A 25,929-nucleotide genomic window follows, 5' to 3' on the forward strand; every position below is an offset into this window, starting at 1 on the left:
ACAGGCCTCACTCTATTTGTCTCTCGTAGCGATAAAGTCAAATTCAGTTGCTCAGTCTGTCATCTCGTTGACTTGATGTTGCCTTTTTTTTTTCTTCTCATTTTTAACACATGATGAGGATCTGGCTCTTATGCCACCTGTCTTGTGTTCAACGGAAATGAGAGCGCGCCATATTGTTAGCAGAGATCTCCTGCATAGTACTACTTATATGCATTGCACATAATGCACACATGCATGCGCACAGTTACTCGGCTTGTGTGAACACTCTGGAACATTGCTTCATGTGAATCATGGTCACAAGCTGTGAACTGTAGGTAAATATGTGTTTGTGTTCCTTCTTTGCCGCCAAAGATTATGAGATGGAAATTATTTGGCAGGCATCCAGGAACCCATCTCCATTTAGAGAAAAGATATTTGGCATTGGATCATCACTCCAGGGCGAAGTGAGTGGACTGGAACCTGTGTGTGTGTGTGTGTGTGTGTGTGTGTGTGAGAGAGTGCGTGCATGCGTGCATACGTGTGTTTGTGGCTGGGTGGTTAGGAGGTGCTTCATAGTTGCAAATAAATATCAGAAATATTCAAAAGTGTGTAATATTCAGCCGGAAATCTACCACGGTTTGACAGTTATGACTGGGAGTTTAGAGGAGCATCGCCGCCCTGGCAGTTTGAGATGGGTGATAAGAGAGTTTAGGATCTTTGCTCTGATAACTACACACCGAGACACAGGCACACACAAACCAGCACACCCTCTTTGTCTAATCTTTGCAATTATTAGGGTGTCATGTTTGGAGAAAGAGAGAGAACAGAGGCAAAGGGGAGGGGAAGAGGGGTGGGGAGATGCGGGTGCTAGAAATGGAGGAACAGCAGGAGACAGGCAGGTGCTGCTATGCTCTTCTCCCAGGCATCAACACTTCTCCCTGGGTACCCGCTCACTTAGACGCCCCTAGAGTCTCTGGAGCTTCAGGTTTCCTCCGGGCTATTCAGTAGAGGACACATTTTCATACTGGTACATCAGAATAGTGTAAAAAAAAAAAAAAAAGGGAGGTTGTCCATGAGGGATTTACGTTAAGCTGTAAGTGCTATATGCATAACAGTTTTTCACCTTAGAGAGGTGGTAGGGGACGGGGTAAGAATGTGTAATGGTTATTAATGACCGTGTCAGGTCTGTGAAGAATGAGATTTACTTTCTTAACAGGACCCCAGGTTTGGCTTTATAGATTTTCTGTCTGTGGAGAATGCCGTGTTCCAACTCACCTGTGTGCTGCTCCATTCATGTACACACACACACACACACACACACACACACACACACACACACACACACACACACACACACACACACACACACTCAGACATCTTAATGTTTTTTTTTTCTTCCCGTTCTCGTTTTTCGTTTCTCTGTCTTATTCTGTGATAACATGAACAAACACACACACGCGCGCGTACACACATGCTGGTGGATGTGGCCTCCGCTACGCTATACTTTGTTCTGCATAGAGCTGGGGCTCCCACGTGGTAAAGGCAGCCGTCTAGCTATGACAGCTTGGTGTAGTGTAGCGAAGGCCCTCACCGGAAACCCAGCCTGCACTGTGAGATGAATAGCTTCCTGGCCACAGAAACACACACACACACACACACACACACACACACACACACATAGACACAGAAGCACAGACAAACATACATACAGTGTATGTGCTGGGTCCCACCCACGCAGATCTCTTCTGGATAAGCTGTGCAGGTGTTTGTCTAGGCGAAATAGCTTTACGGCAGCATTGTTTTATGCTATTAAAGTGACACAATTGTGAATGTAATGATCATCCCGTGTGGTGCGGAGATATGGCTTTTATCAGGTAATGTTATCAGGAATGACTAAACCACGCTGTGTATTTTTATCTCTGCCTGTGTCTCTCACTCTCACTTTAACTTGAAAAAAAAGAAGAAAGATTTACATTTTTCACTTACTTTTGTCCTTTTCTGCAGCAGAAGCCAATCATGATTCAGGGGCGGGATCTCCATCTCCGGAGCTGTCCACTCCCAGCCCTCGGAGAGTGGGCCCTGGGGAGCATGACATGCTGACCTGCGGCCAGTGCCAAACCAATTTCCCTCTGGGCGATATCCTGGTTTTCATCGAGCACAAGCGCCGTCTGTGCCGGGGCCCCCGAAGCGGACCGGTGTCCTTCTCCAAACCTGGGGAGAATGGTGGACTCACGGGCATTCCCATCTCACCCAGGGCCAGGTCACTGGAGCTGGGCAGAGGGTCCATTCCGGTGGAGGTGGGCATCCAGGTGACCCCCGGCAGAGAGGAGGATCTGGAGAGGAGCATGACGCCGGCCAGGGGGATCTGTCCCAAACGGGAGAGAGGAGGTACGGAGACTGGAACACACTGTACATTTCAACCAGGAGGCAGTTAGAAGAACCACTAAGCAGCTCAACTCTAAGTTTTCAATGGAGCTCTCTTGTCAGTATAGATGCACACGTCTTAAACACACACACACGTAGGTGTGAAAAACACACACACACACACACACACACACACACACACACACACACACACACACACACACACACACACACACACACACACACACACACACACACACATCTTTCACCTGTCCAAGACAGATAGCTCTCTTTAAAGAATTCCAGCTGCTTGTTATTTTGACAGTGGCCTTCAGGAGGGATTAATGTAGCCTGAGATGATTTCATTAGAGTGAGTGAGAGCCGCACTGTATGTCTATTCTGCTCCATTCTAAGTTAAATATCACACACACACATGCACTCAAAATAACACACACCAAACAAACACACACTGGCAGGCCTGAAGGACTTCTTGAGCTGAAACCAATTGTGAAAGGCGAGGAAAAAGGTGATAGAGGAGCCGCCCCCAGTGTGTGTGTGTGTGTGTATGTGTGTTTTTTTTGCTCGTGTGATTGCAATGTGTCTAAGCGTTTGTAAAGAAATCCTGCAGCATATGAAAAAAAAAAGAGGTTAAGAAAGCTGATTAAAATTCATCTGTGTGCGTGGTGAGGAGAAGGGGATTAATAAAGCAGCAAGGCCGTTCATCTGGCTGTGAGGGGGTGGGTGGGGTGGTGGTGGTGGGGTGTGGGGTGTTGAGGCCTGTAGACTGCCAGCGCTGCAGGGAAACCAGTTCAAAGTTATCAGAGGAGACAGTCACCATCACACCCGAGAGCTGGGAAGACTATCCAGGATTACACAGACTCCGATAGACTAAGAGGGACTTGGTTAGAGGAGGGAGACGGCTGTATTAAAGAAGTTACCAGCCAGAATCGCATGCAAAAGATTATACAGTTAGCATATAAACTGGTCACCACAGTGTCTTAAACTGGTATGGAGAGACTTCAATAGTAAAGGGTGGACTTTTAAATGCGTTATATCATATTATATGAATGCACATTTAAGACAGTAAACATTGTTATGCTGTAAAATTCACACATTAGTATTGTAATACTATTCTAATTAAAAATAAGTACATGAAGTAAATGTAAAACACAGAAAACACAAGAGAGACACTTTATGCTTTAGTTATACTAGTGTGAAAGGAGAGACTTTTACATTGACTTTAGTTTAAATGTAGTTTTGTATATCACACATAAATTCCGTTTTGACCGTATACATTTAAAGATTAAGCTTTCATATTTTGAAAAGTCCCTTAAACGGACAACGTTTGTGGGACACAGATCATTGTAGACTATAGACACATTTAGTTGATATCAGCATTAAAGCTGGTGTGGACATCTTTTGTCATCACAACATAAATCAGTACATATGCACAGTTTCTGTGTGGCCAGCAGCTGTGTGTGTGTGTGTGTGTGTGTGTGTGTGTGTGTGTGTGTGTGTGTGTGTGTGTGTGTGATCACCATATTTTGCAGTGGGGAAAAATATATTGAAGGAGATCACAAACAATATGTGACAGCGCAGTTTTGGATGTCACAGCTAATATTTAAAAATAAAACCATGGGAATTTTGAAGCAAGTCTTTAAATCCAAAATATAGAACGGAGAAAGTGATAATTCGTCATCGCATTTCATTTCGAAAAAGTTAAGACGGCACATCGCTGTTAGATTGTAAATGTGAGTTTTGCTTATTGACTCATTTGTTTAGTTATACTTTGAAACTGAGTGAGTTTTAAACGGCCTTTTGCAGCAACCCAACTAAAAGAAGAAGATAAAAACCATGGAACTCATTTGGAGGCTTATGTAATGAAAAAGACAATGCATTTTCTATGGCAGTTTGTCTGTTGTGGTGGTCAGAGGAAAAACATTTAGTTAGTTAGTGAGTGAGCGAGTGAGTGAGTGAGTCAGCCTGTTGGCGCGGCAGCCAGTTAGTCACTCAGACAGTCTTATCACTAAGAGCACAGGACATGAAAGCACTCGAAGCCCCAAATGAAAGAGAGGAGGAGAGCTTTGTTCGACACATTAGATTGCCACTCAAGGCAGTCTCAAGTTTCAACCAAATTAGATTACATTATTAGGTCTAATTAAGTCCAATGTGTTAGCAGCACACACACACACACACACACACACACACACACACACACACACACACACACACACACATAAGGAAATGTCATCACATTTGCTTGCATGTGGTACTAATAGCTTTGCAGCCAGAACACACACACAAATATTTGCAGCACAAGTGATGACAAAATATGCACCAACATAACACAAACCTGCACACCCTTACAGAAATGTACTCATAATGTACTCTTGCATGCATGAAATGCTTGTGCTATATGCATAACAGTTAACCCTCTCCTCTCCTGGATAGTTCTTTTTTTTTTTTTCACCTGGTTGTGTTTTATAACATCCTGTCTGGCCTCTTTGTCTGTCAGCCCGCTTGCTTAAACTGCAAACATGCTGCAAGGCTAGCACATTCAACCCCAAAAGGTGCAAATACACACACACACACACACACACACACACACACACATACTCTCTCTCTCTCTCTCTCTCTCTCTCTCTCTCTCTCTCTCTCTCTCTCTCTCTCTCTCGTACACTCGGTGTAGATGAAAAATGGCCCTTCTGTGCCCTATTTTTTTTCTTACTTGCATTTCTCTTGCTGATGCATGCACTCTGTGTGTATGTGTTGGCTTTGTCAGAGTATGTTAATATGTGTGTTTGCCTTGTATGAATTTGTGCATGTGAGTGTGTGCAATGTCTGTGAAGAATGATGCGTGTCACCAGGCAAGCGAGAGGTTGTCGCTAGGGGAGCGTTACCATGCTAAGACGACCCTGGCCCTGCTTTGATCCCATCCCAGGACGGCTGCCGGGCCCCCTCGGAGCACTTTGAGACATCCAGCACATAAGGGCGAAGTCACATCATGACAACGTCTCTCTCCCTCTCTCTATCTCTGTATCTTTCTTTCTCACTCACAAACACACACACACGGTAAATATTTCATGAGACGACAGCGACATCCTCAAACACCTCTCCCTCTTCATCTCTCCGGCCACCTCTGATCTCCCTGCTGTCACTTTTAGGAGTATATATCACTGTATTAGGCTTAGAATTCTACATTGGTTTCGTCGTTTGGTTTGGTGGAAGGCTACTTACAATCTCGATTTGATACCGATACTGAACCGAATTTATGATCAAAGAATCTTAATCACTTTAAAACTGTCACACCTACATGTTTTTGCAGGTGTGAAAGTGTGTTTGAATGCACAGCATTTTAACGTGATAAGATCAGTTTTTTTTCTCCGAGCCAATGGGCAAAGAGAGATTTTGTTTTTACACCTGAAATGACTCATGGTGGTTTCTGGATGAAAACCTGTGGTGTAACTTACAAAACGTATCAATCATGTTTGTGCCCAAAGAGGTCAAATCTGCAATGTTCGACACTGGTTTCACTGCTGCTGCCGCTGAATAACTGTGACATTCCAGTTTACGCACCTCACCACCGGTGTGGATTTGAAGGTGTCTCTCTCTGCTCTCTTCTCTTCTTTCCTCTCTCTGCCCCCCACACACACACACACATCTTTTTTTTTTCTTTTTGCCCCACCACCCAATGCTCCTTTAATCACCTGGCTTGCTCTCATTTCCATATTAAATAGGCTTTAATCATGAAAAGCAATCAGGCTTTTGCATATTCATACCTTCCCCTGTACGCCGGCTTCCCTGTCTCGCTCCAGTGCCAAGCAGCCAGTAATCAGTAGGCAGGCGGCGTAATGCCATAGCCCCGGCCCATCGCATGAAAACACACACACTGTGTGAGTTAGAAATAACTTCACATGCTACTTACGCATTATCTCTCCTCCAAGAGAGAGAGAGAGACAGAGAGAGAGAGAGAGAGAGAGAGAGAGAGATAGAGGGAGAGGGAGAGAGGGGTAAGAGATAAAAAAAGAAAGATGGCGAGACTGATCCCTGATTTGAGCTGCGAATATTTGTACAGAGGCTCAAGGAAAAGTCGATTTGCATAATGACTTTGTAGTTTTGCATTAATCACATTTGCATATGAAAATGCGTTAATTACTCCTGATGATTTAAAAAAAAAAAACTTGCTTCATTTGATGTCCAAGCTCTGGGGTTGTGATTAGGGGTTACATGGTGGCAGTTGTGTAAGTGGTGTGTGTGAGTGTGTGTGTGTGTGTGTGTGTGTGTGTGCGTGTGCGTGTGCGTGTGTGTGCGTTCATGCTTTTGCATTTCTGGTGCAGTCTGTGTGTTTTTATATGTTCTTACATGAATGTTTTGAATGCTTGCCAGGGAATTTATCTTGTGTCTGCTGTTAGGCATGTGTGTCTATTTTCATTTTCCCCATTTGTGTGTGTGTGTGTGTGTGTGTGTGTGTGGCAAATATTTCCTAATTCCTCTGTGGGAAAAAAAGAGAAAATTATTTCAAATACACACTCATTCATGATACAGTATCTCCTTCTCATGTGTTCTTTTTTGCACTTTTGAACTGAATTAGTGGATAAGAAAAAGAAAAAGTGGGGGACAAGATATAGTGATGTTAGAGGTATTTAAAAGATGAATATATTTCATAATTTAACATTATACAGATTTCTGGACTTTATAGACAATAGTGTTCAGAAATAGTATAGAGGATGCTCCTTTTAGAGGTTTATATTTGAATGCTTTTTCCTACTGCAATGTGATACACAAGCCAGGCTGAATTGTTTTATTTTTAGTTTATTTTTATGCCGTTTAAAAAAAAAAAGAAATAAATACAAATTCCAATATTCATGCAAGATCAATCAATCATTTTACGCATTTTGTTTTTGTATGCGCATAATTGCACGCGCATTGCAGGATACTGCATATGAATCACCCTGTATAAACGTCTGCAGCAAGCCCTGCACAGCCACTTGTAGGCACTGGTTTAATCTAAAAAGCAAACAATTCACTGCATGCAAACAACTTTATTTGCCATTGCAATTTCTAAACATAAATACATACAAATGAATGAAAGACTTCCTACGATTAGCACATGAGGAAAACACTGCAAAAGAAAGCTTATGCCTTCAAAATCAAGGACAAATTAAAATTAAATTTCAGTTTGTAGTCATTAATTCACCACTTGTATGTCTCTAAGCATCTACGTGTAATTGTGTTCACATACACATATGGGTGTGTGTGTGTGTGTGTGTGTGTGTGTGTGTGTGTGTATGTATGTACAATTACAGTATACGTGTTCCTGCCTGTGTATGGGCCCCTAGAGTTGTTGGCCCATAACAGTGCGCCTCAGACAAGACCACCCCAGGGGCCGTCTGACTCTGCTTGTGTCTGTCTGTCTGCTATATCCAGAAGGGTCAACTAGGTCTATAAGAGCTGCTAAAATGGCACAGCTGCACATGCACACCACCACCTGACACACACACACACACACACGCACACGCACACGCACACGCGCACGCACACACACACACACACACACACACACACACACACACACACACACACATATACATTTTTTTTACGTTAATGCCGAAAAATGTAAACTCAACATGCATGCAGGAATACACACACAGATAAGAGCCACGCACACAAAACATGTGTGCATGCTGGAATGCATACAATGACTCCAATCTCACATTAAGGCCTGCATCTTCCACCAAACGCACTCGTGCACACACAGACACATGCACATACACACACACAGCTTAAGGGCTCCCACATAAAGGCATCAAACGCTCCACAGCCAGCTTTATGGCACTCATATGGCAGCAGATTTGATATTTTCCTACCACAGCAGGGGAATAAAACTCGCCACTAATTTGGACTGCGAGCGCCACCGCTAACTTTCAGCATGTGCCGACTGACTGTGTCTTCCAGATGTGTGGACTCTTTGCTCCTTAACAGCCTTACTTAAGAGGCATTAGAAACCTCACACCCCGTCCCCGCTACGCATGGAGAGTGATGATGGCGCTTTGGTATTCAACACAAACACGCTGCTTTGTGTTGATTTTTGAAGTGCTGATGTCAACTTCATGGTTTCTCTGCTATGGACCATAAGTTGTCTTGTGTCAGTGGGAATCTGTGAATGTGTTTATGTTCTTTGCAAAAATAGCTATAATCAAGGTAATTTGACTGCTGCACAGTAGTTACTCGAGTTTCCCCTCGCTTCTCCTCTCTGGCTGTGACATTTGATAGCAGGTGTGCTATCATCAGTGCTGAGTAATGTTGTACTTTTTTTTTTTTTTTACAAAGAACCTACTGTAATTACAGTATTAGCATGCATGCGTGTGTATGTACACTTTCACGACCCCGAACAAGAGCCTGCTCAGCTACTTGTACACCTTTCTGCCGCTCTTGAAACACTTCTAGAGAAACATTTAAGTCTTCATGATGGACGTGCAGATACAATCCTCATGTGTCTGTGTGTGTTCAGCTATTGTGCAGTCTGCCAGACATTAATGCACAACATATAATACGCCCTTTTCAGGAGTGAATGGGGAAATTTTCTGACCGGGGATGTTCACTCGTGTTTTTCTATAGAAAAATAGTGTGTGTTTGCCTTTGGGAGGAGAAAAGAGGGCTACCATTAGTATTTGTGAAAAGGAAAAGAGATGGCGCTTGTTAGCAAATCAGACATGGGTAATCCTACTTGCTACACTGTTGTTCCTTTCCTCTTATCTTATTAGTGTCCTGCTCAGATTGGGTGGGATTGTGGGAGAAGAAAATGAGGAGACAGTGTTTATGGCCGTATTTTCCTTTTACAGGCTGCTTCACCGCAAGAGATATTGAAAGCCTTTCATGGTACTCTTACGATTGCCCTATTTCATCCACTTATTTGTCTCCAGCAATTACTCCGAGAGGGAACACTAGACACAAACACATGATGAACGTAGGCTGCCTTTATGTCGGTTTGTCACTTAGATGTAAGGGGTCTAGGGTGTGCCAGGAGCAGTACAAACAACAAGTTATATACTGATACAACATTGATACACAATTTAGTAATCTGGTATACACAGTGGCTTTTTCCTGTAAGCAGTTAAAATTGAATGAAGGGGAAAAAAACCTAAAAAATGCAAAATCATAGAACTAATTTCTAATCTAATTTTAAAGGGTCAGTTCAACAAAAATTGAGGTGAACTGAATTGAAAAATACGTCTCTGAGATGTCTACCTCCACAACAATGCAAGGCATTTAACAATGCACTTTAAAAACATTTAAAAAATTGAATAGCAACATCTCTTTTCAGAAACAGCATCACAATGAATCATTTTCATAGGGACTATTTTTTTGGTAGAAAGTAGTTCCATTTCCAGTGCGGACTGTTAACAGAGAGGTCCGTCTGTTCATTATCCAGAGTACCAGGGACATTTTATGTGGAAAGACACACTGATGTTGAATATTTCAAATGTATTTTTAAATGCTGTGAGCACCACAGAAATGTATGGATGTGTGGAGGCAGAAATATTACAGGAATATCTCAAAACCTGGGTAGAATAAAAACCCAACACTATTGCATGGCTAGATTCTTTTATATTTTGGGTGAACCAACACTTGCCCTTCTGCCTTTATTCTCTGTGAATGTGTTATATGTTAACTCTTTTTTTTTTACTTATACTTAAACTCATAAAACATGTACTGCTGTCAATGAGAAAAGGGTAGAAACATCTGCTCTGGACTGCCTTTTGGATGAAAGAGGGCTTGCACTGTCATGTCCATAGATGGCATTGCAGACAGGGGAGTTATCTGCTCAAGGAAAAGAGGCTACACTCTGCCTGTATTCTGCCGTAATTCATATTTTCCAGAAAGCCCTCTTCTCTGAGTCTGTCTTTTCCAGAGCAGAACAGAGCAAGCCAAAATGAAATAAAGCCTAAGATGTTATCAGGGTGATTGGTGCCAGTGGAGCTTGTCTGGGCCTGTGGTCTGGCGGGGCAGCGCCGGCCCGTACCAGCGCTTGTATGTGTGTGAGAGTGGGTGTGAGTGTGTTTGTGTGTGTGTCCTGAAGGCACTGGATAGATGAAAGCTTTTCTTTAACCATAAGCTATGCAGGAGCTGTGCCAGAAGCAGGAAATGTATCAGCGTGATAACAGCCAGAAGGACAGAGAGAAAACGAGAAAGAAAGGACAGAGGGATAGAGAGAGGGAGAAGCCACACGGAACCCACAGGGGGAGGCCTGAGGCTAAAGTCAGTCCCATCTCACGCACACACACACACACACACACACACACACACACACACACACACACACACAAATGTCACTACATAAATATGTGTTGGGTGTGTATGTTGAGAGATTAATCTATCTTTCTGTGTGTGTGTGTGTGTGTGTGTGTGTGTGTGTGTGTGTGCGCGTGCGTGAATGGAGCACTGGAGGTTCGATGTCAGAGATAAGCCAAGTGTTTTGACACACCTGAGTATGTATCAGGACACATGAGAGAGAACAGAATTCACCTGGAGACATGACCGTTGCAACGCTAATAATGTTGTGCCGCCGGCCTTCACTCGATCACATCAGGAGCTTATAGATGAGAGAGAGAGATAGAGAGGGAAATAGGTAGACTGTGGAGAACACAAAGAGAGTCTCACGTTGCCCGACTGCACATACAATCTTAAATTGTTAAAATTAAAACTATTTGTCAGAAGAGACTGTAAAATAATTATCATCTGCATCTTTCTTTTTAAGGCGGTCTCACATATTGCTACACATTACGTTAAGGTGGAATTTGAGCCTTAGCATACAGATGAAATGATTGAAAGTTTGACATTTTTGGGAAATACAAGCACATAGGAAGCACTTCTACGTCTCATTAATTAGCATGTTATATATTGTTTGTTTCAGTACAAAAAACTGAGCTGCAAACTGTAAAAACAACGGAAAAAAAGGCTCCAGGAAGTCACCGCTCCGATGCGAGAAACAGTCCGGTGCACAACCCCCTGTAAAAACCACAACGTGTCGGTTTTATACTTCGGCTAACCTAACCAGCTCCCGGATGTTGCCTTATATTTAACGGGCAAATATGAGAAGGAAAGAGGCAAGAAAGCGAATAAGCGGTCAAACTATTGCTTCAAGAGTTCAAACACACCCACATCCTGCTTTTCAAAATGGGCTCCGCAACCTCTTTTCCAAGATCGAGCAGAGCAGTTAAATAAAGAGAGCTAAATATCTGCGATCCATTTTTATTTTTTACACCCTCCCCTTTTGTTACTTTGGTTTAGTAAGCTAACACTAATTAGATAGCTTGCAAATTGGTGTCAAATGATGCAACACTCCTGTGCCCTCTCGCAGCCTCTGCTTTGTGTTCGAGCTTGAGGAAAGAAAAAGAACACTGTATCCTCTCACAGACTTTTTTTTAAAGATTATTTTTGGGGCATTTTAGGCCAGATGAAGACAGAGAGAGGGGGAATGACATGCAGCAAAGGGCCGCAGGTCAGAGTCGAACCCTGAGCGCCTGCTCTACCAACTGAGCTATCTGGGCGCCCAGGACGCTCTCACAGACTTAAAGCCAGAACTACATATTAAACTGGAGAAATGGTGTGATACTAATACTGGAGTAATAGAGAATACGATCATGAATGTTCAGGCTCTCTTTCCCAATCACTTTACGCCATGTCTAAAGCATGTGAGGGGCAAGTTTTATAGCGGGCTGATTGAGTTGGAAGGGTCTGTGTGCTTCATTGAGGGCCACGGTGGTATTTTCCTGTGGGCTGCTAGTTAAGTGGGACTGGCTGCTTGGCTCCAGTGGGCAAAAGCCAGCTGGGGACGATTACTACTGCTGAAAGAATATACCACCCTGTCACAGAATGGTAGCCCGAGATACACACAATGAGCATGGGCATATACATGCAAACACATGCATACGGTATACACACACAAATACACATACTGTATACACATAGACACAAATACTCAAACGGTATACACATATACACAAATACACAAACTGTATACAGATATACACAAATACTCATACGGTATACACATATACACAAATACACATACTGTATACACATATACACAAATACTCATACGGTATACACATATACACAATGCACATACTGTATACACATATACACATGCACACATACATCACAAACCACAGAGGCACAAAATAACTTTTTCTTTTGCTTCCGAAAACACACACACACACACACACACACACACACACACACACACACACACACACACACACCAAAAACCGAAACACAAGTGTCACTGCAGAAGACACTGCTTTGGAGGAATTTGCGAAATGACACATGCTTATCACAGGTTGAGGAGAACACTGTACCTCCATACTTTTGTTTCATTTCATTTTGTTTGGTTTAGTTGACCATTCGAGGCAAAACATTCAGAAGAATAACCCAATACATTTTACGCACTGTTTGTACAAAATGATTGATCCGATGAAAAATTTAATAAACCTACAAAACAGAATTCGCCAGTCACTCACATGTCAAAGTCAATTTCCTATTCAGTGCCAGCGAATAGGAAATTGACTTTCTGGACAAAGTGAGAGCTCCCGAGGCGTAGGACTGCAGCTCATTTGGATGTAAAACCTCGAACAAACATTATGTGAGTCCACAAAAGCAGTCTCCATTTCATTCTCAAAGCAGCTACATTTTTTTTTGTATTTTGATGCCCTCACCAATCCAAACATTTCAGTGTTTTTGTGCTCGTCTGTAGCATCTTTTCTCTAAAATATTTCACCTTGTGTTTATTCTCTTTATTAATGGTGGATTAATCCTTTACATCAGCATGCTTGCACTCCTGCAGTTCTATAGTGACGCCATCGGTTCCTTTTATTTTATACTGTATGGCGTCTGTTTTCCCTCCTGGTAAAATGGGTATGTGATGGAATGAGAGATTCAGTTGGTTATAATTCTATTGAAAATGGAAATGCAGGTGATAAAGAAAAACAATTCTTTTTCTGTTTCCCAAACTGTCTGCCATGTTTTTTTTCCTCTTTTCCTCCTTTTTCTTCTTTCTTCCACCGCCCCCCCTTTCCTTCTTTCATCCTTTCCTCCATCTTGCTCCTCTCTCTTATATCTTCTCGCAACCACAAGCACGATTGAGTGTCATCCATTTGTCAGCGTCACATGACAGACAGCAGACCCCACAAGTGAGTGCACATACTCCCCAACACACACACACACACACACACACACACACACACACACACACACACGCACGCACACAAATGCAGGCGCTGGGACCAGTTAGGAGCTGATGCCGATGAGTCAGGCTTAGAGAAATGCCACAGAGAGCTTAGCTAATGCACTTTATGGAGCTCCCTTTTTCTTTTCATTCTCTCTCTTTTTTTTGTCTTTATCGCTCCCTCTCTCTCCCTCTCTCTCTCCCTCCCTCTTTGTCCTAGAAGCCGAGCCAAAAGTCATAGCTCTTTACTGACAGAGAGGTCTTTCCAGTTATTTTTCACAGCGTGTCCCCTGTGCCCTAGCTGGGATCGCTTGATATCGTGCTCCCTCGGTCGTGCTACATGAGAGCCTCTTCCACTCATGCATTGTTGTACAGCTGGACCCGCTCAGTGTGTGTGTGTGTGTGTGTGTGTGTCCATCCCTGTGATCAAGTTGTTGGAGATACCTGATCCCTTTTATTGTTCATTTGACCCGCATCCCAGGAGGCATGAGGGTCAGGGTGGAGTACCCAGATACATTGTACAGGTGCTTAGTGTGTACGTGAGAGAAAAGGAAGAGAGAGAGAGAGAGAGAGAGAGAGAGAGAGAACTGAAGACATAGGAAGTGAAAGAGAAAATATTTTTTTGCGTCCCCTACACTTTCCAGCAAACACATTAAGGAGCTCTGTTTCTTTAAATCCTCTCTCAGGCATTTCAGCTGGTCATACTGGCTACACACACACACACACACACACACACACACACACACACACACACACACACACACAGATGTATATGGTTAGCAGGCCGAAGCTGGTTTGAGTTAGCATGGAGCCAGTCAGTGTGTGAGAGCCTTACCCCCTGCCTGCTACTGCCACTCTCCGCAGTCTCTTTCCTTCTTTCTGTCTCTCCATCTCTCTCTTTCTTTTACTACATATGTGTGACAGTCAGCCACTGCTCGCCGAGGTCATAGTTTACCAACCAAGCTCCCAATTTGCTGTGAAACACACACGCACACACACGCACGCACGCACGCACGCACGCACACACACACACACACACACACACACACACACACACACACACACACACACATACATACACCCACACACACACACACACACACACACACACACACACACACACACGGACGTACAAGGTTGATCTGGATGGCCTCCATGTCTCCTGATTAGCCCCCTTCATGACAAACAAGCCGTCAGAGCAGAGGGGAGCGGAGCACTGAAGAAGGAGGAGGAGCAGGAGGGACGGAGGGGAGATGTGAGGAGGAGGAGAGGAGCAGAGGTGTAAGAGGGAGGGGGCAAAGGGGGCGAGGTGAGAAGACTGGGACCCCTGGGGACCCCTAGATCACAGCCATGCTAATGAGGAGCTGCTTTGCCAGCAGCAGAGGTGTCAGCTAACCTCTGACAGGTGCACACATGCGTACTCCCAGGGCTTGTGACTGCGCGTGCACATGTGTACGCTGCGAGGGTGTGTGGGAGGGGCTGCAGGGGCAGGTCTGTGTCCCAGTGGCCTAGCCTGCGGGCGGCTTTGTTCTGTATGCAAATCTTTCGCTGTGGCGTTCTGTCGCCCTTGATGGAATGTTGGAGCAGTCACGGCGAACCTGAAGCCCAGGAACACTGCAGTGCGCACACACACACACACACACACACACACACACACACACACACACACACACACACACACACACACACACACACACACACACACAGACACACGTGACATCCACTGTAGCACATCCTCTGCTTCATCAGTCACCTGCTTGTTAACAAACCAGACACAGTCTTCTGTGGCTGCAGTAAAGCAACATTATTCTACACACTCCAAACTTTGCCCCCTGGATGTAATGTTTTTCACTCTGCTTCATGTAGAACTGTCCATGCCAAATGAATGCGGTACAGCAAAGAAGTTGGGGGGCTAGTGTTCACATGGTTCTTATTTTTAATTATGATTTTTTTCTCTGAGCTTTGCGAGAGTTAATTTGGCATCAGTGAGCATTCATTACCATCCACTCACTGTTCACTGTCAGCCGAGAAGCTCCCGTTTGCTCATCTTATCGAAGGCTGAGGCTGTGGATTTTTGTTATTCTTCTGTGGTCTTATTATAAGTCCCTCTGGATTAGAGCATACGACAAAGGCCCCAAAATGTAAGTGTAATGTAAATGGAGGGAGCTCATGCTTCGAAAATATAAATCAAACACAGGCTGGAGGGCAGCATATGTGAATTCCTAAATTAAACAGAAATCCACATGTCTGCACCATACGCCTGGTGTCTACTCTAACCCCGCCAAGCTCACACCAACTTTTCTACACTGGCCATATGCAAACAGTCAATACCGTGGCTCCCATTCATTCACTGGCATTTTGTTTGTACTTTTAAGGCAAAATAATAGCTATAAAAGGCAATCTGGAAAGAATAAAATCTGATGTAAAGCTCAGATCTTAGTCTCTGAAGACTGGGTTAATTGGCCTGGTGGTTTAGTAAAAAAATCCAACCCAGGAGAGAAGGAGAGCATTATTACTGGCCCACCTCAGCTCCATGCATGTGCCAATGTTTTAATAACTTCCTCCAGGCCTCCTGGCCCTTAGCCCTTTGTTTTGTTGCACAGGACAAAGAGCTGCCCTCCTAAGCTGGTCTCAAGACTGCATTGTGCTTGTCTGTTTCAATGGAAAGTCTACCTGGAGTGAACACCTGGGTGGAAATATTACTGCTAAGTCAAAGATTCAGACTGTTTCAAGGGAATGTCATCACGCTATAGCATTTACAAGCAGTTGTACTGCCAGCAAAATGACCAACCCTGAAATCCAGTTGATAATGCAGCACCATATTACAGAATCCTGCTGTGACTCCATTTCATTTAACCTTTCATCTCACGCCCATTCCCTGAACTGTGTGTGTGTGTGTGTGTGTGTGTGTGTGTGGGTGATAGTGCGTGTGTGTCCGTGTGAATATGGCATGCCAGAGTAAATTGGCCGATTAGGTCCAGCATCAGTGACTGCGTTGAGAGGAAAATGTAACTATTCTAACTGGTAGTTGACCCTGGCGGTCAGCAGTGGAGGGGTCCCTGCCTGCGTGTCAGGCAGACGACTGTAATTACTACAAAGTGAAGCACGACACGGCCCGCCGTTATTCTTTAATGAAGGCTTTTATTGGCTGGAGCACTGAGCAGCGACAGCGTTCACCATCTCCCAGCATGTGTGCAAATGTGTGTGTGTGAGAGGAAAAGAATGGAGTGAGGACATCTGTGTCTTAATGCATCTCTATCTATCTATCTATCTATCTATCTATCTATCTATCTATCTATCTATCTATGTTCGATTTCATTATTTGCTCTTCCAGTCTCTTTTCTTTTCCTGTCTGCTCTGTGTTTCCCTCCCCTCCCCCCGCTTGCTTTCTTGTTTGGGAAGTTGATGAAATTTGTCTTTGACCGTCATTAGGCAGCAGCCATCAGCTGCCACTCTATTAACTGCCACGCTTCCTTTAACAGCATATGGCATGGCTGTGTAAGATATGACGAGATGTAAATGCGTTGCTGTATAGTTGTGGTGGGGGTGGAAGGTTGTTGGGGTGGTGGTATATGATTTGGGTAGTTTGTGTTGATGAGGCCATGTGTGCAGACCAAAATACAGAAAAGACGTAAAAAACACAACTTGATCAATTGAGAGACATCTTTAAAACCCAGTCCCAATCTTACATCTTCATTTCATATTGATCCTCGTGTGTTGATGAGATTACACAGCTCCCAAGTCTATAGACCCCTCTTGGTCCCCGGGGGCATGTAAATACCCTCTATGTGTGTGTCATTGTATGTGCGTGTGTGCCCAAGCACCCTCCACCTCTCTTCTTACCCCCTCTTCTCCTCCTCCTCCTCTTCCTTTCCCTCTTTCGCTCTCTTCTCCCCGTCCAAGCTGTTAAGCTGTCCAGCTCTCCGCTGCCAAGCGGCCGTGTGAAGCCTAGCCAAACTAAACACGGGCAGGCAGCCTGCCACTCGCCCCACACACACACACACACACACACACACACACACACACACACACAGACACACACACATACAAGCACAAAAATACATCCACATACAGGTGCACACGCTCGTACACACGCTTTAGTCGCAGGAGTCAGGTCATGTCCCACCCCACACAAACAGTAAGAGTGACGGCTACACCAGAGCTCCACTAATAGCAGAGAAAAACAGACAGAATCAGTAAATGAGGCCCTCATTAACTGTTTCTGACCCAGTGTCCCCTGGGGAAAGCCAAACCAATCACACCGCCAAATCAGCTTCCTGTACTAGACACTGATCCAACATCAGCTTTCGCTCATCTGTTCTGCACGGTACAAGTGTGTGTGTGTGTGTGTGTGTGTACCGATTTGCGCTGTGAGAGAGGCTGGAGACAGAGAAGAAAAGTGAAAAAGAGAATGTTGCTGCACATGTATTTGTGTCTGCATGTGTGTTTTACATTCCATGACAATGGGTGGCTTTGAGGCAGCCATCTTACTGGAAGGGCTCTTGATCACATAAGACTTTGGGCAAAAGTAACTTCTCTGTCTTAGTTTTCTCCCTCCGGGCTCCAAGCTTTGGGACCACCGTACCAACTCGACTCCGCTTGCGGTAGCCGCTGATGATAAAGTAGATGCAGATGCCTCACAAGCAAACACAGGACTGTGTTCAATGCTAGCCTGTGTTGAATTAGATGAAACCCAACTGAGGCTCTTTTTATAACTCATAAGCGGGCTGACACGGCCGTGCCATAGTGACTGATAGATTCATTTGGCTTTATTAAGTCATGCCATTTAAAGGGGCAATTTGTCAATAAGTTTGTGTGTGTGTGTATGTGTGTGTGTGTTTACAGTCACACCAAATAACTTTACTGTAGTTGTTATTACACCAGTGGCGTAGAGCTTTATTTAATGTGGATGCTGTGTTAAGACCGGAGGGGCCTTTACTGTTTATACATCGTCTCCATCACCTCTCCTGTCTCTCCTTTTGTGTGTCTCTCTTTCTCTCTAATGCAACATCTCACCTTCCCTCCCTCACTCCCTCCCTCCCTCCCTCCCATATTTCCTTTTTTCCCCATTGGTGTGCTTTTCTCCCCATTGCTGCCTCCCCTGTCTCCATATGGAAATGACAGCGTAGACGAGATGGATCTGTATATTAGAGCCGAGCTGACATTAGAATTAGCATAATGTGTCGTGGCCTTAGGGCAGTACCTGCCATCTGCATTAGCCTGTAGACACACACGCACTCAAAATGTATTTCATACACACTGACACAGACAAAGCCCATGGAAGACCTTCATACATAGACACAAACAGAGAGTTAATATAACTGCTCTTTTAAGCACAATTCATTTACCAGATGTTCGCACAGGTTGCTAATACAAAAGTATTGTATTGATTCATTTAAGCATATTTTATTTGGATTTTACAAAATTCATGGTGGTTTTCTTTCTCTTGGCCCACAGACAAAGATGAGCCGTCTAGCTACATCTGCACTACCTGTAAGCAGACCTTTACCAGCGCCTGGTTCCTGCTTCAGCATGCCCAGCACACTCACGGCATCCGCATCTACCTGGACCACCACCCAGTCAACTGCTCCCTCACTCCCCGCATGGCTCTGCCTCCACCCCCGTGCGATGCCCTGCCCCGCTCCCCTCTCCCTACTTTCCTCGGTGACACCAACAACCCATTCCACCTCCTCCGCATGGCTGCGCCCCTGCTCAGGGAACACCCCCCTCCCCCGGGGTACATGGAGACCCGGCTGCCTGCAACACCACCCTTTGTCAGCCCTCCCCCACCCCCTAGAACCCCTCTAGAGCGGCTGGGCCCAGAGGAGATGGGGCTGCTGTCCCAGCACCCCAGTGCCTTTGAGAGGGTGATGCGGATGGCCCCCATGGACCCTCCTTCCATGGACTTCTCCCGTCGTCTGAGAGAACTGGCGGGCAACACGACCAATAACGGGGGGCCCACTCCTCCTCTCTCACCAAACCGCGTGCCACCCATGCACCGCTTGCTGAGCCCCACGCTTTTCCAGCCTGGCCCCAAGCCCCCGGCATTTCTAACCTATCCCCCACAGCCACCCACTTCTCAGGGGGGACACGGTTCTTCCAGCCCTCCTGACAGCCAGGGTCAGAACCAGACCCCGGGGAAATCCAAATCCTGTGAGTTCTGTGGCAAGATTTTCAAGTTCCAGAGCAACCTGATCGTCCACAGACGCAGTCACACAGGGGAGAGGCCGTACAAGTGTCATCTATGTGACCACGCCTGTTCCCAGGCCAGCAAGCTTAAGAGGCACATGAAGACACATATGCACAACAAGTCTGGCTCCATGAGTGGCTCCCCCGAACAGGGAAATAGAGAAGAGGGAGGAGAGGGTGAAGAAAAGAGCAGGGAGGGAAATTCAGGAGGGATGGGCATGGACAATGAGGAGGAGGAGGAAGAGGAGGAAGAAGAAGAAGAGGAGGAAGAGGAAGAAGAGGAAGAACTGAGGAATGGAAGTCGGCCAGATTCCAACTTAAGTGAGGACTCCCAGGAGTTCAGCCAGAATAGGGAGAATGGCCCGAGACAGTGTCCCGAGGAGAAACCCCTGGGCGGGGATAGAGTAAGTGACAGTGGCAGGGTGGGGATCATGCACCCGTACAACCATCTGGACAATCACCTTAGACTTAACCCTAACAAGAGAAGCCTCGAGAGACAGCCTAACGGAGATGGTGGAGAGAGGGGTGAAGAAAGAGAGAATGATAGAGAGCAGAACAGAGAGCGGGATCAGCAGGTGAACCAGAGGCCCGTGATGAACGGCAGGATCAGCGTATCCGAAGCAGACTCCTTCCCTGGGCTGTTCCAGCGTCGGCCCACCCCCATCACCAGCCCAAACCCCTCCAACAACAAGAGGATCAAGATAGAGAAGGAACAGCTGGAGCTTCCCCCAACCTTACCCCTTATCTCCCCGGAGAACGTCTACTCTCAGCTCCTGGCTGGCTACGCTGCTTCGCGCCACTTCATCCGAGAACCCTTCCTGGGATTCACAGACTCCCGTCAGTCGCCGTTCGCCACCTCCTCCGAGCACTCCTCCTCAGAGACGGGGAGCCTCCGCTTCTCCACCCCGCCTGGGGAGCTGATGGAAGCAGGAAGCGCGTCGGGCCGCAGCGGCAGCAGCACTCCTCACCTCCTGCGGGGACCCGGACCCGGCAGGCCCCCGAGCTCTAAGGATAGGAGGAATGACACCTGCGAGTACTGTGGCAAGGTGTTCAAGAACTGCAGCAACCTGACGGTGCACCGACGCAGCCACACGGGGGAACGGCCCTACAAGTGTGACCTGTGCAGCTACGCCTGCGCCCAGAGCTCCAAGCTGACACGTCACATGAAGACCCACGGGCAATTTGGGAAGGAGGTGTACCGCTGCGACATCTGCCACATGCCCTTCAGCGTCTACAGCACGCTGGAGAAACACATGAAGAAATGGCATGGCGAACATTTGATGGCCAGTGAGGTCAAACTGGAAGAGGCGGACAGAGGTTAAGCCAGCAGCCGTTAGTTATACAGCCTACATTGACCACAAGCAAACACTCACACACACGCATAGACAAATGCAGACACACACGTGTGCACACAAAATCCCTATAACCACTTCTTCAGCTATGGGGCTTGGCTGGATAATCTCTCTCTCTCTCTCTATAAAAAAAAAAATTGAGACTGATTGATGTTCATCTTTTTTTCTTGTCACAGAAACTGCCACCTGAGAATATAAACAAAGGGAAACTTTAATGAGAACTTGTCTGGAATGCACAACTTGGTGTTTCTTGGCAAACTGTCTGAGGATTTTATCAGTTAGGAATCCATGGAGCCTTTCTACTGTGCAATAATTTCTGTATTTATTGGATTTTTGTAATGATATTTGGCATGTGCAGGTGCATCTTTGTGGGATTTCATATGGAGTTAGTTTTGAAATGTGCTAAAACGTTTTTTTTTTTTTTTTCTAAAATGCGATAACTGGAAAGAAGTCACCCTAAATACAAATTTTCTTTTTCTTCTTCTCTCCTTTAAGGAAGCTTAATTATCATGTGTGAGTAAAATTGTGCAAAGCAGTTAGCTTTTTAAAGTTAAAATAATTGTTTTCTATATAAACGTGCAGCAGCGGACTACAATCCACTCCCTCATACAGGCCTAAAGCACTGAATGTCAGCCTGACAATAAAACATCATGCTGGATTTTAAAAATCCAATCTTATCTTAAAGACCTGATAAGTTACTACGTTAACTTAGTTACTACTTAGTCCTTACTTTAAATTTATTCAGGGAATTTGTCCTTTTAAATATTGGCGTGTGAATAATTTCAAAATGCAGTTACTGTATTGCTGTCCTTGCTTCAGTCAGGACATAAATAAAGGTTGCACTTAGTGGAGCCTTAACTGATACTCAGTACATTCCCGGTGTAGGATTAAAATACCATATTTAAATGAATATGTTGAATAAGTTAAGACTACTTGTGATTAATGTGAGAAGGAGAACAGTCCTGTTTATGGTTTTGTAAATATATTCTTCTTTTCTATATGTTAAAGTAGCCCCGACTGTACGTGAACGATGGCCTAAAACTAAACAATCAGAAGACCAGCTGCTTGCATCATCCACAGTATATGCTACGTGTAACTACCATTCATTATTGCTTTAATAGAACCACTTGATTATCTCCCCCACTCCCCCACCCCATGTTTGATTACTCAAAAGCCATTTGTTAACGCTCAAGCAACTTCAACAATTGTAACAGTCTTGGAATCATTCTCCATCTCCCTCTCGTGTCTGCCGTGGCATCTCTCTCCGACCCGGGTCGACTTCACCGTGTCCCCTTAGGGCCCACAAAATGGTTCCAAATTAAATTCATATCAATATGTGTTAGCGTGTGTGTGTGTGTGTGTGTGTGTGTTCTTCTCTCTCTGCAGTGTGCTCTAAGCCTCTCTCCGACGGCGTCTTTTCACAGTTCACTAGCTCAGATTCATGCATTAGAGCGGCTTTTAAAAGGAAGCCTGTTCATTCGCCTCACAAAGTGATATGGGTTTAACTCTCAGTAACAGATTTTGAGACAGTGTGCATGTTCGTGACTTTTGGGGATTACGTTTTTTTTTTCTTTTTCTCTTTTTTCTTTCTGCATCGTTCATCCTGAAATGAATCTGGTAGAGAAAAAAAAAAATAGATTATATGAGTTATGATAATTTTGAGCACAGCTGCAGTGGGACCTTGAGTAGGGGCTATTCCTATGGTACGAATGAAAGATTGGAACTGAGAAATGAAGACGTGTGTGAAAGAAATGGACGGAGCGACAGAGAGAGCAAGACCTTGACCAGGGAGAAGAGCCATTTAAACGAAATTGGAAGCATATGAAAAGTATGTTTTTTTTTGTACCCGAACGCACATCTACTGGCCACATCTTATAACGGAGCGTGAGAGGGAGGGAAACGGCAAAGCCACACGAAAGGAGATTGAGACTACATCTTTGGATTTTTGTACTCAAATTCTCATCACAATCATCTTAAAAGTTGAACCTGCCATTTTGGCCTATTGTCAGGTTTTATCTGCGCCATTTTGTTTGGATAGAAAAAAAAAAAAAAGATTATGCTGTATCTTGTATGCAAATTCCTCTTTTTGTGATTTTTTTTTTAGAAAGGAAATGATGTTGAAGCCGCAGCAGCTCTCCATAAGCTAGTTCAATACGTTTTAGGGAATTCACGGGAGAAGTGCGATCGGCTGAAGAGCTGCTTTCGGCTCGCTTACACACGTTGATGCATGAGAGCAAAAATCGAGATCCTGTTGTATACGCACAGTGTATTCATTCCAGGAAAACTCAGTTCAGTTATAGGCTAAAACGAGGCATACAACTATGAAATATTTCACATCCACGCAATGAACGGTGGAACCCGGACAGAGATCCAAATCACACATGGACATTCAGTCTTACAATATGTTTACAGTGTTGAAATATGCCATGAATGAAATATGTATAAGTGTTTAAAAATGATAAAAGTATTGTTTTTTTTCCCAATGTTCTTTCAAATGCCATAGCAGTTTTTGTATGATTATCCTGGTGGAGGGATTTTATCTTCATGAATATGTTTCTGTATGATTACTTGTTCACTGTATGGAAAGACAATTTTTTGAAATGTAATGTTGCAGAATCATGCCAGATTGTTATTTTTTTTCTAACAAGAGTGGTGCCATTATTGACTTTTGGTCTCTTCAATGTATTATTTTTTTTATATTTAATATTTTTTTTTTTTTATGAATTTCCTGTTGTTGGTTTGGTGAAGCTATCCTCCATGGATGTAAAAAAAAAAAGAGATGTTCCTAGAGGAAGAATCTTTGGCAGGGGAAAACAATGCTTTGTGCAGGAAGACTTTTCCAAATCAATTATCTGAGACATTCATGAACGTTACGTTTTGTTTTTGTTTTTATCCTCATGGTTGGTTGAAGGTCTTGTGACAGCACTTACAACTGTAATTTTAAATACATTTTCATATTTCACTTTTCACAACTTTCACTTACACTCTTTGTAAAAAAAAAAAAAAAAAAATAGTTTCCGTTCTTTTTGGGGGGAGTGCATCATTGTGAAAAAAAGTGATTTCAGAACAGTACACATCTGCTGTTTTGAACATATATGTATTTTTGTAATGTGTTGAAAAATCAATACAAGAAAGCCAACACTTCAATAAATGTTGCAATTGCTCTATGATTGAAGCAACTCTTCATTCTGATTATTTCATCTTCCTTTTCCTCTACCACCACGATTAATAACACACGTTGGAACAGCATTATACATCATAGTTGTAGTGACAGCTACAATATCCTAAAATTTGGTTGACATTCTAGTCCATTTCTTGTGAAATACCTCATGTGTCTGAAAGGTTTTATTAACTTCTGTAAGAGGCTGAGCCAAAATAACAGTGTTACTTTAGTCAGCATTCCTTGACAACTCTAATCCCACACAAGTGAATCATGCATTTAAACTCTATATCAACTAGGTTATGTACAAACCATCAGAAACTGCAGCTAATAATGTAGTATGACTCCCAATCTGATGTTGGCTTTAGGGTGTGGAACTTTGTTTAACTGCCAACTATCAGCCAACAGTGGCTGACCCACACAGGATTTAAACTTAAAAGGTTATGCCATAAATAAAAACTATCCAAAACATCACAAACCAAACTGAATCTAATGTATTTCCCTTCCTATTTATTTTGCATATATTGTGGAATGTATAGGTTTAAAGCTTATTAAACAATAGATATTTTTAACATCTAACATAGGCTAAGCCTATATACCGTACATGAAGCAGAATAATGAACCAGAATTCTTCCAGAATTTGACCATTGACAATGATACCCCTTATATGGTTGCTAGAGCTTAGATGGCCCAAAAAATCAAGCCCGAACCTGCCTGAGCCCGAGCACGTTGTGTCCGAGACCGGCCCGGCCCGACACATTAACTGTAATTATGAGCCCGAGCCCGCTTTAAACCCGACAATTTTATAATACGTGGGCCGTTATAACTGACGTTCTCAACTACAATTCAGAGTTGTTTGAACTGCAGAAATCTGTTTAGAATAATACAACAAGGACGAAGCATGTAAACTGCGCTGTTTGTTTAGAATGGAACGGATCGCAAGTGGATCCGAATGAAGAAACGTAAAAAAAAAAAAGAAACAATGATGAACAACATATTGTTGTCACTGCCCACGACTTGTTTAAACTGCTTCCATACCTCCGACTTTCCTCCACACTTGCTCAAAGTTAATTCTCCTTTTTTTCTTTACATCTTCAAGCTCCCGGTGTGATGCGTGCTAGAGGAGGAGACTCCGCGCATGACACGTGCTGCATTTTGTAACTGCAGCCTAACTTTTGTACACATTTGTTACTTTTATATAGCCTATATATATATTTATTATATTTCTGATTATGGCATAGCTATCTCCCCACCCAAATAGGATAATAAGGTAATGGATAAAAAAAAAAAAATGGGATCAAGGGTCCAGCCCGGGCCGGCCCGAGGATGTGGCGGAAAATAACGGCCCGAGCCCGACCCGAGGTCCGGTCGGGCTTGGGTCGGGCTCGGGCTTGGGCCGAGAATCTAAACTCTAATGGTTGCACTCTAAAACAAGGACTCGCCTCTAACCATTTTTGAGCATATTTGAAATAATTTGTGTTGACTCATTCACAAAAATAGAAGTGTTTATTCTGCCCTTGCTTTGTTCTAAAAGAGAAGCCCTGCCTCTTAGAAAAATACATTCCCATACAACTAAACCCCATTCTCAATTACGTTTATATATGTATTTATATATATATGTATATTTTCTCCCGGATTACACTTGTTTCAACACATCC

The 25,929-nt window shown here is 44.0% G+C and overlaps 1 protein-coding gene across 5 annotated transcripts in view; it reads left to right on the plus strand.

The window, feature by feature from the left end:
* Positions 1-24,286, plus strand: part of bcl11bb (BAF chromatin remodeling complex subunit BCL11B b) — a 31,450-nt gene extending 7,164 nt beyond the window's left edge. For 2 of the 5 annotated variants that reach the window (XM_031288101.2, XM_031288102.2), the window contains 2 exons: positions 1,984-2,367; positions 19,028-24,286. In XM_031288101.2, the coding sequence (XP_031143961.1) occupies positions 1,984-2,367; positions 19,028-21,081 (2,438 nt within the window). In that variant the 3' untranslated portion in view covers positions 21,082-24,286. Of the gene's footprint in view, positions 1-1,692; positions 1,854-1,983; positions 2,368-19,027 lie in introns of those variants that run through there. The other 3 variants (XM_031288105.2, XM_031288104.2, XM_031288103.2) reach the window with 3 other exon arrangements.
* Positions 24,287-25,929: the final 1,643 nt, after the last annotated feature.

Source organism: Sander lucioperca, chromosome 19 (assembly GCF_008315115.2).
Source record: "Sander lucioperca isolate FBNREF2018 chromosome 19, SLUC_FBN_1.2, whole genome shotgun sequence".
NCBI classification, from domain to species: domain Eukaryota; kingdom Metazoa; phylum Chordata; class Actinopteri; order Perciformes; family Percidae; genus Sander; species Sander lucioperca.